Source organism: Orycteropus afer, unplaced genomic scaffold (assembly GCF_000298275.1).
Source record: "Orycteropus afer afer isolate SDZICR_OR568_19922 unplaced genomic scaffold, OryAfe1.0 scaffold00128, whole genome shotgun sequence".
Taxonomy (NCBI): domain Eukaryota; kingdom Metazoa; phylum Chordata; class Mammalia; order Tubulidentata; family Orycteropodidae; genus Orycteropus; species Orycteropus afer.
The window spans coordinates 5,295,366-5,315,613 of NW_006921715.1; the positions used below are offsets into that span (position 1 = coordinate 5,295,366).

The 20,248-nt window shown below is 46.8% G+C and overlaps 1 protein-coding gene across 1 annotated transcript in view; it reads right to left on the reverse strand.

Moving 5' to 3' along the window:
* VRK1 (VRK serine/threonine kinase 1) overlaps positions 1–20,248 on the reverse strand; it is an 80,728-nt gene that overhangs the window by 57,556 nt on the left and 2,924 nt on the right. The window contains exons 2-5 of the mRNA XM_007944611.1: positions 19,469–19,508; positions 17,922–17,946; positions 10,491–10,560; positions 9,251–9,338 (exon numbers count right to left, since the gene is read on the reverse strand). Of these exons, the coding sequence (XP_007942802.1) occupies positions 9,251–9,338; positions 10,491–10,560; positions 17,922–17,946; positions 19,469–19,508 (223 nt within the window). The remainder of the gene's footprint in view (positions 1–9,250; positions 9,339–10,490; positions 10,561–17,921; positions 17,947–19,468; positions 19,509–20,248) is intronic.

Genomic DNA, 20,248 nt, shown 5'->3' on the forward strand with positions numbered 1-20,248 from the left:
CCTACTTCCGTAGTGATACTGCCTCGGAAACCCAAGGAGGGGTCGCTATGAGTCGGGTTTGACTCGACGGCACATAACAACAACAACAACAACAGACCTGCAGAGTACAGGGTTGCAGGGACAGGAAGCAAAAGTTTTATGAGTGGGTCACTTGGAACAATAGAGCATGGTGCCACTCCCATTTGTCCCCCTTGATCCCTGGACCTGTGAATCCTGGCTTTAGGAGATACAGCACCATATACTGAACACTGGCTTAAAGCACATATAGCCTCCTAGAGAATACTGCCCCAACCCTACAAGGTACTGCCACCTAGCTAGCACCATAACTGTGTCCTCAGGAGGCCATTCCATAGTTCTATCAAGCCAGCTGCATCATGATGATGGCGAAAATGTTAAGACCAGTGAACTCCACGAGCATGGGCCCCTTGCTACACTTCCGTTGCTGTGAAGTGAGTCCTTCCACCCAAGGCAATGCTATGTGAGATATCATGACAGTGGATAAGGTATTAAGTCCACAGACAGTAGTTTTGGCAGAAACACTGCATGCAGGGAAGGAAAATCCAAATCCAGAGTGTTTACCCTAATTAGAACAAAACACTGCCCTTTCTATGAGGGAAGTGGTCCAATGTAATCAATCTGCCACCAGGTTGCTGATTGATCACCCCTAAGAAAAGTGCCATATCAGAGACTCAGTGTTGGTCCCTGTTGCTGGCAAACTGGGCACTGAGCAGCAGCTGAGCCTTGGTGAGTAGAAGTCCATGCTGCTGAGACCATGTATAAGCTCTCTGCCTCGACCATGGCCACATTATTCATGAGCCTATTGGGGCAAGAGTGGCTGGGGAAAGAGGATAACTAGCTACCACAGAATACATCATTCCATCCATTTAATTAAAATCCTCCTTTGCTGAGGTAGCATAGTGCCTAAGGCATCTGACTGCTAACCAGAAGGCTGGTGGTTCAAACCCACCAGCCACTCCTCAGAAGGAAGATTGGGTGATCTACTTCCATAGGGATACTGCCTCAGAAACCCAAGGAGGGGTCGCTATGAGTCGGATCCAACTCAACCACAGTGAGTTTGATTTTTTGTTTCGTTTTGCTGAGGTCACCCTTTGGTGAGCAATCACATGAGACACAAATATATGCACTTCTTTGGTGCATTCAAAGAAGCCCATCAATATACCTCTCCCCCACACTTTCTGGTTACTAATTTTCCAATCATGCTCCTTCCAGCTCCCTAATCATCCAAACCACTGGCCCAAGCCTTTGAATCACTGCACATTGAACATCTGGCCATTTCTCCCTCCAAACAACGTGAACAACCGGATGCACTGCTCCAAGCTCTGCCCACTGGAAGGGTTTCCTTCACCACTGTCCTTCAGGGAGGTCCCAGAAAAGGGCTGGAGTGCCACTGCTGTCCACTTTTGAGTGGTGTCTGCGTATCGCACAGAACCATCCGTAAACGAAGCATGAGTTTTCTCTTCCTCAATCAACTGATCATAAGGAACTCCCCATGAGGCCATAGAGGACTGGGAGAGGGAAGGTAATGTGACTGGAGTGGAAACCATAGGCATTTGGGCCACTTCCTCATGCAACTTACTTGTGCCTTCAGGTTCTACTGGAACCAGATCTCATATATACCATTTCCATTTAATGACAGAGTTCTACTGTGCACGTCCAACTTTATGACTCTGTGGGTGAGACAACACCATTCATGACAGGGAACTGAGGTCTCATGGTGACTTGGTGGCCCATGGCTAAGCATTCAGTCTCTACTAAGGCCCAGTAACAAGCCAAAAGCTGTTTCTCAAAACCAGAGTAGTCATCTGCAGAGGATGGCAGGGTTTTGTTCCAAACTCCTAGGGGGCTGCAATGTGATTCACCAATAGAGGCCTATCTGCCACTGAAACCTCAAGCACCACTGGATCAGCCCGATCATATCGCCCAAGTGGCAGAGCAGCTTGTACGGCCCTCTGAACCCAATGCAGAACCTTCAGTTATTCTGGACCCCACTCAAAACTAGCAGCTTTTTGAGTCACTAGATAAAAAGACCAGAGTAGCGCACTCAATGAGGGATACGTTGCCTCCAAAATCGAAAAGACCCACTAGGTGTTTTGTCTTCTTTGTAGTTGTAGTTGCCAACTTATCCTTTGTTGCCAGATGCAACAAATTATCCTTTACCTTAGAAGGAGTATCTTGACATGTCCCATACTACTGGACCCCTAGAAACTTCAATGAGCTGGAAGGCATCTGATTTTTGTCAGGTCAATTTCCCACTCTCTGGCATACAAATGTCTTACCACTAAGTCTAGAGTCATTGATACTTCTTATACTTCCTGTAGGTCCAATCAGCATAATATCATCAATGTAATGGACCAGTGTGATTTCTTGTGGAAGGGAAAGGTGATCAAATACCTGCAGACTAAATCATGTATGGCACAGAGCTTGAAAGGCAATATACCCAGAGGTAGGATAGTGGAGGTGTATTGCTGGCCATGGCAGTTGAAAGCAAACTGCTTCTGGTGGCCTATAAAAACAGGTATGGAAAAAAAGGCATTAACCAGATCAATAGCTGCATACCAGATACCAGGACTATTCATTTGCTCAAGCAAGGAAATCACATCTGGAACAACAGCTGTATTTGGAGTCACCACCTGGTTAACTTTATGGTAATCCACTGTCATTCTCCAAAATCTGTATTTCAAACAAACCAAATAGGTGAGATAAACAGGGATGTGGTGGGAATTACCATCCCTGAAACCTTCTGCAACCTTCAAGTCCTTGACGGCTGCACTCATCTCTGCAGTTCTCTCAGGAACGCAGTGTGGCTTTTAGTCCTTGATGGTTGCACTAATCTCTGCAGTGCTCTCAGGAATGCAGTGTGGCTTTCAGTTTACCACTTTCCTAGGCAGAGGCAGTTCTAACGGCTTCCACTGGGCTTCGTAACAGCCCTTACTCCACGTCAGGGATCCAGGGGTTCTGCCAGTTGCTGAGTATGTCTAGTCCAATTATGTATTCCGGAACTTAGGAAATCACTACTGGATGGGTTTAGGGAACCACTGGACCCACTATGAAATGGACCTAAGCTAAGACTCCACCAATAACTTGACCTCCACATGCCCTTACTCTGAACGGTGAGCCACAGTGATATTTTAGGTCTCCTGGAATTAGTGTCAATTCAGAGCCAATATCTAGTCATATAAAGAAGTCTGATTATTTCCTTTTCCCCAATGAACAGTCACTTTCATAAAAGGCCATAGATTCCTTTGGAGAAGACTGGGAGAAAGAGTAACAGTGTAAACTTTCAGCAGTGTAGTGAGATCCTTCCTCAAGGGGACCTGGTCTCCCCTTCATTTAAGGAGTCTGGGGTCTGTAATCCAGCTCAAGTTGAGAACTGACTAAGGGGCCGTGACTCTGTATTTTGGTGATTCAATGTAGACTGCTGTTCATTTGACCGAGTATTCTCCTGCTGGTACAGATCAAGTAAGCATTCAGTAGATTTCCTATCCAATTCACTCCCAGAGACACCTTGACTAAACAGCCAATGCCAAAAGTTCATATGAGTCAGACTATTCCGATTACTGCTTGGACTCTGCTGTCCACTACAGCAACAACTCCCACCCTGTCTTTGTGAATAAGTGCTGCCACCTGGTTCCCACCACCACAGGATCCAATCAGTCCCACTGCAGTTAGGTGTCTTAACTCAATTAGGGCAATTCCCACTGTCAAACCTGGCTTACATAAAACAGCAACCACAGCAGTCTTCAAGGATGCTGGAATCCCTTCATAAATCTGTTGCTCACCACAGTGGTTAAAGTTGTGTCCTCTGGGAACTCCACATGTGGGTCCATGGCTCTAACCTAACATTCCAATTTCCCTAAGGCTTTGGATACTTTCTTGTACAGTATACCAAGGCAGTTCGGGTACTTGAACTTGACTTAGTGTAGGACACCTCATAATTCATGTTTTAGTGAACCAACCAAATAACTATCAGATCCTTTCCTAACCTCTTGAACTGAAAAACTGAATGAAGAATCTGTGCTTAGTGAGGCCACATCAATAAACCCAGACTGATCCAAATTCATGTTCTCTGCACCATTAGCTCACTCCCTTACTAGCCACTCCCACTCACAGTCCCCAGATTCCTGTCTGCGCACGCTAGAAGAATCAAGCAGCTCTTTGGGAGTGTCACGCACTCCTCCTGGGTCACACTGCGTACTTCCCCTCTTGGGGGTCACTGGGATTTAGGAATAGTTACAGGTCTAGAAGCAAAAATGGGTGTTGGGGATTACAAGACATTCAGCAATGTCCTGTAAGACAGCTGCCTCTGGCAAAGCCCCACATAACACCCTAGGTGCTGCCCCAGGCAACATCTCAAAGACTCTTCACAGCTGAGTTAATCTCATCAGAGGGGGTGGAAGGGGTAGTGTTTTACTAAGGCGGGTAGCTTAGCAGACAAAGATGGAGTAGTCTCTTCAGATGGGAGTAAAAGAGTTGATTCTGTTGGCAGGAGTGAGTCAATGGCATTTAGGGGCTTGATGTCATCAGCTTCCTGATTAACTGCCCTTATGTCCCCATTCCGAGTTTCAGGATCCCATTTCTTCCCAATCAATGACTTCACTTTAACTTCAAACACCATTTGAGGTTGAGAATTCAACTGGCGTTGAAATTCAGCCACTCTTGCAATAAGACTCTGGGTTTACTTTTTGGCGTTATCAGCTTGGTTACCACAGGAAAGAAAGCTTTCTTTTAAGTCTTGCATGCAGCATTTGAGCTGTGACTCTGAAGTTTTATGAGCCCATCCCTTTCTTTCACCACTCCGTGTCTAGTGAAAGTAGAATCAACAAACCAGCTGCCTTAAAGTTCTCATTCTGACAAAATGGGAGGAAAGTATCAAATATATAATCACCCAGAGCCTTGTCTCTCCAAATATTTGATCCACTGGAGGTGATACTGTGAGTACTCCCACTGCCACCTCATGCCACGACTAGTAGTGCCCTCCTTACTACTGGAGGCAGAGTCATCAGGGCCTTGAAGACGAGCTGGACTTGAGACCAAATCAAAAAACATCCTTATGATTTTGTTCCTCTAGAAGATTCTTGTTACTAAATGTGTTAGGCTGGGTTCTTAGAGAAACAAAGCCAATGAACCATATATATATATACATATATGTAGATATATATATATGTTGTCGTTATGTTATGTGCTGTCGAGTCGGACCCAACTCATAGCAACCCCTCCTTGGGTTTCCGAGGTGGTACCTCTACAGAAGTAGATTGCCTAACCTTTCTTCCGAGGAGTGGCTGGTGGATTTGAACTGCCAGCCTTCCAGTCAGCAGTCAAGTGCCTTAGGCACGCACACACACACACACACACACACAAAGCATATAGAAAGAGGAAGACTGATTTCAAGGAAATGGCTCACAGAGTTGTGGAGGCTAGCAAGTCCCAAATCCACAGGTCAGGGATTCCAAATGGAGTATCGTCGGTAATCACACGCTGTTTCCCTCTAGCAGTTTGAATTAGGGATTCTGGTGCTCTGAACAGCTCACTGAGTCAGAGTGCACCAAACTCAGGGGAGTACAATTAGAAAGGAGAAAGGGACAGGGGAAAATAAATAAATAAAATAACCAAATCCCTGGATCAGGCATCAGGCTGGAAGCATCTCGTGATTCATGAGGCTGCAGGAGTTGCTGAACCCAAATCAGCAAGTCAGATAGCAGATGCTGGCTCATGTCCCAAGAAGCAGCGCTTTGACGATGACAAGTCAATGCAGGATTGAGAGCGAGCTTTGCCAGAACATCCAAAGACACTGGGTACAGGCCATGCCTCCAAGGAAACTCCCCTGACATTATTAGTCCATAAAATGGAAGGTAATTCCCTAACACTGAGAATCAGGACCTAGCCAAGTTGACACTAACATTAACCATCACTTCCTTCCAATTATCTCTACAAAATGTGACTTCTGATAATGCCTTTTTCTTGGGATACAACTACTGGAGTAGAGTCACAAATATTTGGGTTATACTATACCAGGGCTTCGAACTGGGTCAGTCATGGCCGTCGAAGCAAAACTGGAGGAGACCTGGATTTGTAACATTGGGTGAACGGGAGGATAATAATCAGAACAGAAAAAATTACAGGTTAGAGCCCTGGAAGGGGAGACTGGGAAGAGGTGTGGTGAGCCCTTTAAGGAGCCCGATGTGGGAGACTGGATTATTGGCAAAACTGCAGAGTGTAATACGCATTTGAGGTGGTGTGTGGTCAGCTGCCACCTACAAGCTGGGCGTAGCCATTTCCCACTCTGTGGGCAGGAGATTTAGTTGCTATACAATATGCACACTGCCCTAAAAGGGAGATTAAATTTCTAGCAGGGCTGTGACCTGTAATTTTTCCCACTCTGGCTATCACTCCAGTTCACCCAAATTTTTTAAATTTGGGTCTATTGAGGTGTCACTGCCTTGACCATGACTGATCCAAGCTGACCCAGCTCCAAGCCCTATACTTTACTGTCACCTCAGTGGTTTCCCCTGCATAAGTGCCCCTATAGAAACCATGGAAACCAGGTCTCAAACGCCACTTCCACCACCACACCATCTTCTCTCCTGTTCACAAGTGTGCAATCGTTTCTGACCTGTTAGTTGCCATCAAGTCAGCGCCCCTCCTGTCGATTTTGTAACAGCAGGGAACAGTGCCCACTCCTGAGCTGAACCCGTGACTGTCGGTACCTGTGAGTCCACTGTTGAGGCTACCATGTCACCCCATCTCACTGAGGGTGTCCCTCATTTCCGCTGGCCCTCTATTTTACCAAACAGCATGTTCTTTTCTGGCAATTGGTCCTTCCTGATGATGTGTCCACAGTAAGTGAGAGGCAGTCTCCCATCCTCACAAGCATCATTCTAGTTGTAATTTCTTCTAAGAATGATTTGTTCGTTCTCTTGGCAGTCCATGGTATATTCAACTTCACTGCCAATACCACAGTTCAAATGCATCAATTCTTCTGTCTTCCTTTCTCATTATCCAACTTTCACATGTGTATGAGGTGACTGAAAAGACCATGGCTTGGGTCAGCTACACTTTATTTGTCAAAGCGATACCTCTGCTTTTTACCACTTTCAAGATATCTCTTGCAGCAAATTTGCCCAGTGCAGTATGTAGTTTGATTTCTTGACTGCTGCTTTCATGGATATTGACTGTTGACCCAAGTAGGGTAAGAACCATGACAACTTCATCTTCTCCATTTATCATGATGCTGTTTATTGGTCCAGTTTACCAGTTTGTTTTCTTCACATTCAGACATCACGTTCTGCCTGGCCACTATCCACTGAATCTACGTGGTGCTCTCCCCGCAGGGTCTTCGTAAACCGGCCCAGTCTCCTCCAAGGTGACTCCCTTCTCTCCTTTACACACAAGCCTCCTCCTCTGCTAAAAGGAGATGGCCACCCAGGCTGCCTGGCAGGACAGAGCTTCCCTGACCCCTCTGTTCGTGGTCATCTCCCTCTTGGGATGCTTGCCCGCTTCTTCAGTGATTTTTCTGAACCAGGAGCTCTGGACATTAAGGGAACTGAAGACCCCTCAGAGAGTAAAAGTTACTTGTGTTCTAAGGGGTGTACACTGAATGCTCCTTATTCACTGGGTAGATGTTACCCATTTTACAGATGAGGAAACTGAGGCAAAAAGAGGTACCGTACCCCCGAAGTCACACATACAGTAAGGGGCAAACACCGATTTGAACAGGCATCTGGCTCTAGAACCCTCGCTTTTCACCACTGCTCTACCTATTTCTCCAGAAACCGCATCCAAACTGTAAACGTGTCCTAGCAACACCACATACCACAGAATGTTACAGACGGGGCAGGGTGTGTGTGTGTGAGGGTGTCACACGTTGCCTGAGAGAGGCACAGGTGCCAGGGCAGAAGCCCCCCAGCAACTGCCCCTCTGTGTCACCTTTTCTAACAGATCCCAACATGGCTCAGGCACCCCACCCTCTTCCATGTTGCCATGTGCTCCACCAAGCCAGTCACCGTGCTCACGCACACTGGACATGCAGGCACAAAGTTCTGACCAAAAAACCCAGAGGACTTCTTGCAAAGGATCGCTTGTCTGGGAAATGAACCCCACAGTGAGCGATGCCGGTTTTCCCGCTGGGTGCTGGGTCTGCATGTGGAGCCTAAAAATGGGACTGCCACCTGGAGACCATATGGTGTTGTTGTTGTTCTTCTTGTTCTTGTTCTTGTTTTGTGCCATCGAGTCAGCCCTGACTCATAGCGACCCCTCCTTAAGTTTCTGAGGCAATATCACTACGGAAGTAGGATTGCCCAACCTTCCTTCCGAGGAGTGGCTGGTGGGTTTGAACCGCCAGCTGTCTGGTTAGCAGGCAAGTGTCTTAGCCACTACGCTACCACAGCTCCTGGAGACCATACAGTGGAGAGCAAATCCAAGATGAGGACAAGGCAGACAAAGGAATCAGGGCTTTGACTATTGCTCCAGACAGATGAGCCAAAGTGTCCCTGGCACCTGCTACTGAAAGACCCAAACCAATCTACCTCCAGTCCCCAACTGCTGCTGTTGTCAGGTGCCGTCAGTCCTCTGCACACATGGGGTCAACGTGAGTTCTAAACTGAATCTACTCCTGACAGCTCAGCTCTAGCCTTACTCTACGAGATCTCATTCATTCATTCAAGGGTTTACAAAGTGCCTACTGTGCGTCGTAGAACTGAAGGTTTTCTCAAACTCAACCACTACAACCATGTTTTTCATCCTCTAGGTAGAACCCGTAAGAGTCAGAATCATACAATTCCATGCTTCCTTGCTGTTTAACTGTTTCATGTGTGTCTATTTTCTCTCACCAGCTAACTGAGCTCTCATAAAAGCAGGACTCTAATGTCCCACAGGGAAATCACACGTTGAAGATGAAATAAATACCAACCTAAAGTCTGCAGAGCTTGCGTGTGTGTAAAGGACCCAGGGCTTTTGTCTGGTTGCCTGTTTGTTTTTAAGGACAATGAACTGCAGGGCACGCTTGGCTCTGTCCCCACTGGTCAGCTGAGACTGCTCTGTGAATGTCCTCTGGATTGAGACATCACAACTGGTACTACCCACAAACGGCAGACATGATGACAAATCCACTTCTGTCCTCACGCCCCGTGAAGCCCAGATGAAGGCCTGCAGAAGCTCCCCACATAATTCCAGACACAGTGCCTGGGCACTGGGAGCTCAAAAGAACAGAAAAACAAAATATGTACATCTTTACCTTTTTCCATTTTTATCATGTAGACCAGACCCCCAATACTTAGGAACACCCAGGTACTTCAGTTTATGGGTACGAATCCATTTCTGTACTAAAAGTTAAAAGAGATGTTTGTGACTTTCAATTCTAAAAACATAACTTTTAAAAAGCATTAAGAGCAGAAATGTCCTTATGTCTGTACCAGGATTTCACTTTATTCATTCTTTAAAAATGGCAGGGACCAGTGGAACTGGTAAATGACAAGTACTTTACAATCAAAGCATTTTCACTACCCTAAATGTTGCTATTTTACCTTTAACTCAGCACTGACTTTATTGTGAACTATCTGCAAAAAGCATTACAAACTACATTTCAAAACCAAAGTACCACAGCTGCAATGAACACCCCTGACGCTGTCAGTTTTGACTGGCTCACCAAGGAAGACTTGTTTTTCACTCCAACCTAAATGACCTCAAGCAGGGATCCAGCTCTAGGAGCCTTCCTGAGAGGTCAGCAAGCCTGACAACATCCCACCAGGAAGCTCAGGAGACTGGAGGGCTGGGGGAGGGAGGGGACGGCTGAGGGAGGAGAGGGCAAGGGGGGGAGGGAAGGGCTGAGGGGGGAGGGGAAAGGAGGGGGAGGAAGGAGGGAAGAGCTGAGGAGGGAGGGGGAGGGAAGGTACAGAGGAGGAGAAGAGGGAGGGAAGGGCTGAGGGGGGAGGGGAGGACTGAGGGGGGAGGACTAGGGAGAGAGGGGAGGTTGGGAGAGGGAGGAGCTAAGGAGGGGAGAGCTGGGGAGGGAGGGGAGGGCTGGGGGAGGCAGGGGCAAGGAAGGGAGGGCTGGGGAGGGATGAAGGAGAGGAGAGGCGGGCAGAAGGCAGCAGAGTAACCGGAAAGAGACTGCTTTCTAACTTGACAGTCTCCTGTATTTCATCAACTGCGCCAGACTCTCAGGTTCTGTTCTGCAGAGCTGAGAAAAAGCAATTGCTCTGGAGAAGCCCAGAGGGTTAATTCTCAAGCTGACAGTACTTTCTAAGTCGCATACAGTTTATAAAGTTCACTCGCTGTAACAATGTAGGTGAAATCCCACCATAACAACACCCATTCAGAATTCTTTCATATAAATCTCATTTAAATGGAATTTATTAATAATGTTCCAAATAACAAAATAAGGACCTAAGTGAGACCCAATGAACACTCTCGTCTTGGCTTAAACAATAAAAACAGCCATTCAAAGCTTAAGCACAAAGGTACGGGGTTCTTACTTTGCTCAGGTTTAGCAGCTCGCTGGTAGAACTTTAGTTCAGTAAAAAGAGGTCCATTGTCACTGGGTTCCTTAAAATGGAAGAGCTCATTAGTACCAGGAGTAGTTAAAATCACGGCAGTATTTTAAATAAGTCTTCAAAAGAGACTAGCATTAATTCTTTCCAAACAATAATTTTGATATTTAGGTTTATAACTGTGTTACAGACTGAAGTCCAATGTTCTAGACATATTCCCAAGGTTCTCAGAAGAGTCCCTAATTCTTACATTTCCGTCAAGTTCCATTTCTCTAAGTGATAAATAACACAAGCTCCGACAGCCAGCTCAGTCTTTGCAGAAGTTTAAAAACATTCTCTAAACTAATGAGCATCTCTATTAAGCTCCCTCTTAAGCAAAGACGAGCAGCCAGTTAACCGTCTCACCAAAGGGCTGTAGGGTAGTTCTCAGATTTTAACCCAATCATCTCAGTGCCTGACTGAACCAATCAGTGCCAAAATCCCAGTCCTTCTCTGTCTCTCCCTGTCACAGTACTTCATGGGGTACTGGCAGAAACAGATCACCCCTCAAAGGATAGGGTTCCTGGCTGTGTAACCCGGCTTTCCCTTTCTGACACTAATCACTGAAGCCAAGCTTTCCAAGCACACAGCCCTACAACTTGCCTCCCACGTGATACCCTGAAGGCAATAAGCAAACTGGCTCCCACCTGCTTCCCGCCATTTTAAAGTAGTAACAGTTCAAATTCACAGGCACTAGAACAAAGAGGGGGAGCTCTGGTAGCATAGTGACTAAGTCACTTGACTGCTAACCAGAAGGCTGGCAGTTCAAACCCACCAGCCACTCCTCGGAAGGAAGGTTGGGCAATCCTACTTCTGTAGTGATACTGCCTCGGAAACCCAAGGAGGGGTCGCTATGAGTCGGGGCCGACTCGATGGCACATAACAACAACAACAACAACATATGAGTCGGGGCCGACTCGATGGCACATAACAACAACAACAACAACAGAATAAAGAGGTACTTGTTCACACAGAGATAAGAACTACGAGCCTGTTGAGAGCTCTGCCCGGGGAGGCTGGGGAGAAGGTCTGCAATCCTCGGCCCTGGCTAACGAGAAGCGGGTGTTCAAGGTCCGACGTTCTGTGCTCCTTATCATGTGGCTTACTGGGAGCCAGAGAAAAAACTTAAAAAGGGACGGACAAGCTCCTGTGAGCATGACATTTTTAAACGAATTTTTGGTTTGGTTTTCTCTTAGAAGGTACGGGGAAACCACTGCTCTGAGAGAACGTCTGTGGAGCTGGAGTCTGGAGGGCCGGAGCCTGTGAGAAGGCTGAGGAGCGAGGCCAGCCACCCAGGAGAACTCAAGAAAACAGCCAGTGTTTGGCCACCAGCGAGGCCTTTCGCAAGTCCTTCTAATGCGCTCATCCTGTCTTCTTCTCATTCCAGACACCTTCAACGGTCACAGAGGTTCACTTCATTCCTCGATGTTTTGGTAAGACCCCTCCATACACACAGTTCTAATACCTCAAGCGTCTCTTAATTCAAAAACAGGAATCCCCAGCTGATTTCCTTACGGGAAGGACCAATGAGACATCTACACAGAGGCAGCACCCGTTTACAAGTGAGCGTGTGACAGCAAACAGACGCGTGTCCAACCCTGGGAATCAGCTTGCTACTGATACAGGTGAGGACGCTTTCCACCCCTGCCTGGGACACAGCAGCAAGGGGCTCCGACAGACAGGTGTGAGAGCCACTTCCCTAAGCCTGGGCTCCTATGTAAGCCGTGGCCCCTGCTAGCAGCAACAGTTGGACACAAGGTTGTGACTGTGCAGAGCCGAGGCCAAGAACGGGCCGTCAGCAGGAATCGCAGAATCAGAGAAAAATGAGGACAGAAATGGGAACTCAAGGAAAAGAAGCGACTTTGGTAAAGTTACGCCACAGGTTACCTTGGGAACAGCATTAGAACAGCAGGGCCTGGGAGAGGCGAACTCGCCGGCCGGCCTGGTTTTCCAGGTCTTGTGAGTTCTCCGCCTCTGGGGAGGCGCACCGGAGCACCCTTCTAGCCTCCTCTATTAGTGGAAGACACAGGCCGACCTTGGAGGCACTGTGCGTTTGGTTGCAGACCACCACAATAAAGCAAGTGTCCCAATGAAGAACGTCACACAAGCGCCTGCTTCAGAGCGTATCAAGGCTACATTTGCGCTATACTGTAGTCTGCAAAATGCAAGAGCATCAGGAAAAAGTGTGAAATACCGTGAGAATGACCAAAACATGACACAGACACACCAAGGGAGCACACGCTGCGGGAAAAACGGTGCCAACAAAGTTGCTCAACACAATCTGTAAAAACTGCACGACCTGTAGGGTGCAGTAACGCCAGGGGCATCTGAGCTTTCCCTTCTTATGCAGGCTCTGGCTGTCACAGGTTTACTGAACAACTCAAGTTCAAAAGGGGTTTTCCTAAGACAAATCTGGTTTATCACCATCAGTAGGAAATTCTGACTTTCTGTTTCAACCTGTGTCATAGCAACTTTAATTTTCAAGTTTTCCTTTGGGCAATGATTTATTAAACTTTCTCATCGTGAGAATCAGCCTCCATAAATCAGGCTGTTAGAATGAAAACCCACAACGACGGCTCTCACAGCCACTTTGCACTGTTTCTAATCCAGTAAGATTCCATTATAACAAAATAAAGGCGCTACTTCCCTGCCGTGCACTCCAGCCAAAGCTAGCTGCTTCTGTTGAAGAAATAGCGTGCCTCCTAACGAACGTTTATTAACATATTTCAAATCTAAAATCTGTGCCAACTCAGTAATAGCCAAGATTCAGAAAAGAAATTAGGGCTGACATTTTAACTAGAATATCACTAAACGTTTCTTTAAGACTTCTAAGTGTCAAAATGAAGATGACAACAGAAAAAAATTAAAATGTGATAGATTTCAATGGCAGCCGTCTAAAAGCAACTGGCTGCCATTTAAAAAGGAAGCTGCACAAAATCTCTCCTTCCTGCTGAAAAATCCATCACATCAGTGAGGAAAATCAAACATCAGTCTGCCAAGTCTTTGCCAGGGAGCTTCAGAACAGACTTGTATCAGTTCATCCTGAACCCAGTCACGACGCACTGAACCGTTAGGGCGCCAGCTCCAGAAGCCTGACCTCCACCCCTACTCCTGCTACTAGCCAGCAAACAGGAAGACAGAGCTGAGGGCGACTGGCAGGGCCAACTTAGGATGAAGTACGTTGGCAAGAACACATAAACAAGCATTCACCTGCTAACCAAGAGGTCAGCGGTTCAAAGCCACGAGCCCACTCGGTGGGAGAAAGATTGAGGCAGTCTGCTTCCGTCAAGACTGACAGCCTTGGAAACAATGGGGCAGTTCTACCCTGTCCTCAGTAATGCCGTGAGTCGGGATAGACTCAACAGCAGCGGCTTTGCTTTGGTTTATTTTATTCGATGCATTATCATCAACTCTGTACACGTGGTTTCCAGAAATACATCATCCAGACAGTATACCTCTCGATTATTCACAGGCAGAGGTGAGGAGGCAGCACTGCTAATCCACAGCTGTCCGCAGGTCAAGGACTGCACCTCAAACAAAATCAGAGACAGTCCTCTGGTCCAAAAGCAAGCCCACTGCCACGGAGTCGATTCCAACTCACAGCCACCCCACTGGCTTTCCAAGGCAGTAATTCTCTATGGAAGTAGACTGCCTCATGTTCCCCCGGGCAGCAGCTGGTGGGTTCAAACCACCAACCTTCTCTGTGTTTTTAAATTTTTACTGTGATTTGGGTGAAAGTTTACAGAGCAAATTCATTTTCCACACAGCAGTTCACTCACACTGTGTTTCATGACACTGACCGCCATCCCCCCCAACGTAACAGCCCTCTTGCCACCTTTTCCCTGTGTCCGTCCTTCCCATGCAACCCCAGTCCCCAGCTGTCTCCCTGTGCATACACTGTCCTCGTGTTCTCACCAGATGGATCCCTGCACGGAGTCTATCTGCCTGATACAAACGTTCACCCCACATGCCTGTCTGTCGTTTGGCTGGAAGCCACGGGAGTGAGCTCAGTGGTCAGGTCAGTCGTCTCAGCAGACTATCACACCAGCAAACCTGGTCATTTTTCTATGATTTTGAGTTTTGTGCCACACTGTTCTCCCACTCTATCAGGATTTCCTGCACCAATCCCCCTCTGCATGGTTGACAGCAGCAGCTGCGCACCATCTAGTTCTGGTCTCATGGTCATACAGGCTGACGATCACACGGTCTCCAAGTCCCTTGGACTAACTGTTTCCATGCGTCTTTGATAGAACCACTGACATTCTAGTTAGCAGCCAAATGTCTTACTCACTGTGCCACCAGAACTCCTTAGTCCTCTGGCAGGAGAGGAATATTTTTAGCACGTGCCCAAATGTCCCATCTTGAAAATATATGCCTGACCTTCAACCTGAGGCCCAAGGTAAGGAACTGGGAGGGGCTGTTTGGAGCTCTCACACAGAACACATGGGTATCAGCAGCAACTCATGTTTTTTTTTTTTACAAAACTTCCACATTAAGATGGGAGCCCAGACCAGAAGCACAGGGTGTAGAAGGGTCCTGAAGAAATGACTGAAATGCACATGCACACACAACGCCACTTACAATAACCCAGCCCTGACCCGTGGTTCTCAATGTGGCTACACAACAAGCCAGCTGGAGCCTTGGATGCAAACACCAATGACCAGCCACCAACCCAAGATTCTGACCACAAAGCCATGTCCAAGTCATTCTCGGACATGCCATCACGTTACAAAACCTAATCTCACAGCAAAGATCAACTGGCCTTTCTTCAAACCAAACACCAGTTTGGCTAAACGGTACAGGATGCCTGCCTTGTAAGAACCATCTCTACGGGAGCAAAGTGACAACAAGAACTCCCACGGGAGAGAACAACGCAGAACGGAGGGAGAAGGTGGCTGCACAGCTGAAAGCAGGTCACCAGTGGCACCGAGACGTCCCTGTGGAAATGGGTGGCCTGGCATACATCCTGCTATGCAGATTCTCAGCAACAACAAACAGCTGAAGTTTAAAAACCCATTTACCTGTATTTCCTAAATAAGATTTGCTAAGCTTTCTTCTCTAAAGATAAAATGCATGTTCATTTAGAAAATATGGGAACATTTGGATATGTATTTTTTTACATATATATATTTTATAAAATTACCTTCACATATCTTGCTCTTTTAAACAATAATAATAATAATTAATATGAAATTTCCCCAAAGAGAAGTCGATGTTCTTTGGAAACATGATTTTTAACAGTCCCTTAATTATGTTTTGTCTGAGAATGATAATACTATTCTTTATTGGGAGTAACTGAAATATTTCAATCATTGCTCAAGGTAATTTCACATTCACGGCTTTTTTTTTAATTTTATAGTTATTGGGGGGGGCCGAGTAGGAACAGGTGTTTCCTAAATGCAAATGTTCCTAAGTAGCCCTGACTTAAATCCTGGAAAGCTCCGACACTGAGCTGCTGTTTGTACATGATGAAACATTTCATCATATCACACTGGGAGGGTGAAAAAGTCCAAACCGTAAAGACAGTGTTCCAGCACAGTCCACAGCAAAGGAGACACACCACAACTAAGCCTACTCCAAACGGCAAGCGGCCGGACCGGGCATGGGCGGCCGCTGGAATTTGAGAATAAATGGGCAGAAAGAGGGGCAAAGGATGGCGACTCACAGCTACAACGTATTCAAAAAAATACATGAAGCAGGCATTTGCAGAGGCAGTGGGGAAACATCCTCAGCCTCACTGTGTTGTCATATGCCATCCAGTCAGACTGACTCATAGCGACCCCTCCGTGGGTTTCTGAGGCAGTATCACTACGGAAGTAGATTGCTCAACCTTCCTTCCGAGGAGTGGCCGGTGGGTTTGAACAGCCAGCCTTCTGGTTAGCAGTCAAGTGCCTTAGGCACCACGCCACCAGAGCTCAACCTCGTTAGGGAGGAAAAATACATACAAAACTAAAACAACTAATGATGTCAGAAAGATAATGGTGCCGAAAATTGAATTAATGTAAACACAGTGAGTGCTATGAGAGCTTCAAGGAGCTCAGAAAAGACGAGAGTTGGAAGGAGGGGAAGGGAGGCAGCGAATACTGGTTATAAACACCCCTCAGAGGGGGGACAAAGGCAATAGCAGTGCTTTGTTTTTGGCATTCTTCCAGGATCACAGACAAACGATGACAATTAGTCAGGAATAAGAAAGAACCGAGCTTGTTGCCTCTTTAAAAAAAAAAAAAAAAAAAAACTCAACATTGCAAAAGTTACTAAAACATTCAGTGCCAAGGAGAAGTCACCCATGTCCCACTGTCTTCAGCTCTGACAGGAGGAGCAGGAATGGCTCAGATGAAGACAGGGCTGAACAGGAGACGGGACCCAGACCGAGCTGAGCCAGGTCCAACAGCCAACGGCCTTCGGCTTAGAGCTGTGAAGCACGGTGCCAGCTTCAGCAGTTAGGAAATCATCTGCCTACTCGTTACTTTTTCTTAACTTGGTGAGTGAAATTACCTTCAGCAATAACGGAAATACTTCAATTACTCCCAGAAAAGAACAGTATTATAATTCCCAGATCAAACTCAATCTAAGGGAGCTCAAATTGACAGATGAAAGCCCAGGACTCTGGCCCTTGGACAGCCTTCAGGCCTGGAACTGAGCTCCCCCCGGGGCTCCACTCCTCAGCCGAAGGACGGGCTTCCACGGCGAATGATCAACCGGGGGGTAGGTGCTCCTTAGGACAATCAACAAAGCAGATCAAAAAGGCAGCACTTGCCCAGGGAGAAAGCGAGAAAGGCAGGGACAGGAAAGGACGAACAGAAACGGGAAACACAGGGAGGAAGTGCGAAGTGTTGGTACACCGTGGGGATTGCAATCAATGTCACGGAACAAGATATATATGGACAGTTTGATGGAAAACCAATTTGCTCTGTAAACTTTCAGCCAAATCACAATAAAAAGTATATTTAGGAAAAAAAACCTCAAATAATATAGGAAAAGGAAAAAAAAAAAAAAAAGCAGCAGTGGTTCATATCAGACAGAAAACAGAAAAAAGCGAAAAGACCTAGCTAGGCAACAGTCTCACACATGAGAAGCAATGTACTTTCCTGGCGAGCCAAGAAGACAACCCTGCATCGTGACCAAATGCAAAGGAACTGGGGTAACTGCTATCTGCAGCTCAAAAGCACAAGGAGTCATAAGAAGACTCACTTCTCAAATGAAGACCCTTGTGAAGAGCCTAAGAAGAAAATGGCTCTTACCCGTGTATCTTAATTTGTCCTATCAAAGAGAGAGGGAGCTCTGGTGGTATAATGGATAAGGCATGAGGCCAGCGGTTCAAACCCACCAGCCGCTCTTGTCTTTGCAGCTCAATGGAAAGAAGATGTAAAGGTTTACCACCTTGGAAACCCAACAGGGTTCGCTATGTGTCGGAACCAACTTGATGGCAGTGGGTTTGGTTTTTGCCTTATGAAACAGAGACACATACTACTTGCAATTCTACGCCAATGATACAATCTCACAGTGAGCACCGGTCTCCTCTGCTTCAGTAGTAACCAGAGTGTATTCAAGGCAACATTCTTCCACAAACGAGAAGGACAGAGACTCCAAGGTGAACGGCAGGAAGGAAAGGAGGACGGCCGGCAAATAAAGTACTGACGCGGCACTCAGCAGTCACGCCTTCCCTCCCGTTCCCAAGCAGCTGAGGAACTGGGACCCAACTCACCCGCCTGCCGTGTGCACACAGAAAACTGGACAAGGGCATGGGACTGCTGCTGTCAGGCACTAGACAATACGCACTGCAGGCCTGTGACCATGAAGACACAGGGAACAGACACCATGGGCCCATGACAGCCCGGGCTCTCTTCCTAGAGGCACTAGGAGTAAAGAAGAGGGCATTGAGGAGACCACAGAGCCAGAGGTGGACTGACCACAGTCCTGCAGCCACATCAAGCCGCAAAGACAAGTAGCAGAGTCGAGGGTGTCAACACCCACCAGAGTCCCACTGAGCAGCCAGCTACACTGTTATGACACCAGATGCATGTGGGACGGTACTGTCTGTACACTGACAGGTTACCATATACATGTACACACTGCTAGGGTCCATATACATGCTGTTGGACCATGTGCATACTGATATCACAGACGTCTGTGACCTTCTAAACGATGCATGGCTAAGCGACAGCACCAAATACTCAAACAAAGTAGTGGCCTCAAAGGCTGCAGGAAGTTGGATGGGAAAAGCCAACTTTTGGGGGTAATGGAAGGGCTTTTGGGGTAATGGAAATATTCTCTCTTGATAGGGGAGGGGCTACATAGGTATATGTATTTATCGAAAGTCATCAAACTATTTCAACATTATGTAAGTATATAAATTATGTCTCAATAAAAAAAAAAAAAATACTTTAAAAAAATTCACTGAAAAAGAAACAAGTCCAGAAGAGTTAACTCATAAGAGGTCAAAGATACTCCACTCTGGAAAATACAAAAGGCCCCTTCAGGTATTCAAATGCCAGAGCTTGGTAGCCTTTAGAACAAAGGAGGGCAGAGGCCATGAACATAATTTGCCCAAATGACAGTTCTGTTACCTGTTCAACAAAAGCATGCTCTTAATGCGGACTCTGGGGAAAAAGGGGAGCCAATTTCTACAAAGTCGCAGGGCACAAAGGGTGACAGGCAAAAGATGCATCATACATGTTTATGACAGAAAAAAAAAAAAAAAAATAGTAGTTTTAAGGCCTTTCAATTCCCCAGGATAAAAATTAACCTGGCTACTCATAAGATAAGCAGCTCTCGTGGCATAGTGCCTAAGGCATTGGACTGCTAACCAGAAAGCTGGCAGTTCAAACCCACCAGCCACTCCTTAGAAGGAAGACTAGGCAGTCTACTTCCTTCATGACACCACCTGGGAAACCCAAGGAGGGGGCGCTATGAGTCGAATCGACTCACCAGCAATGGGTTTGGTTTGGTTTGGTTTTTGGTTTGCTTCAGTTCAAAGGAGCCCTGGTGGCACAGCAGTTAACCGCTCAGCTGCAAACTGAAAAGTTGGCTGTCTGAACCCCCAGCCACCCCACAGAAGAAAGATGTGGCAGTCTGCTTCCATCAAGATGACAGCTTTGGAATCCCTCTGGGGCAGTTCTCCTCTGTCCCACGGGGGTACTGTGACTCAGAACCAGCCCAAGAGCAATGGGTTTAGGATCCTTCAATTCATTTTCCCCTAAAATTCTGTGGCCTTCTAATTCAGAAAAGAAGAAAGGGGCTTTGTGAGCAAGAGGTATGTGTAACTGCAAAGCGACCCTTAGGCCTCATTAGGTATTTATCAAGCACTGTTAACACCTCAGAAGTGGATTAGGCCCACTTATCAAAGGAATCCCAGGGTGGCACCATTACTAAACCCACTTGCTAAGCAAAAGGTTGGCAATTCACATCCGTCCAGAGGAATCTCAGAAGAGAGACCTGGCAATCTACTTCCAAAAATCAGCCACTGAAAATGCTATGGAGCCCAGTTCCCCTCTGACACACATGGTCACCACAAGTTAGAAAAGACCTGAAGGTACTGGTTAACCCAAAGCCACTGCCATGGAGTCAATCCTGACTCACAGCAACCCTACAGGACAGAGCAGAACTGCCACAGGCTGTGAACCTTCACCGACGCATACTGCCACATCTTCTCCTGCAGAGGGGCTGTGGGGGCTGGAACCACGGACCTTTTGATTAGCACCTAA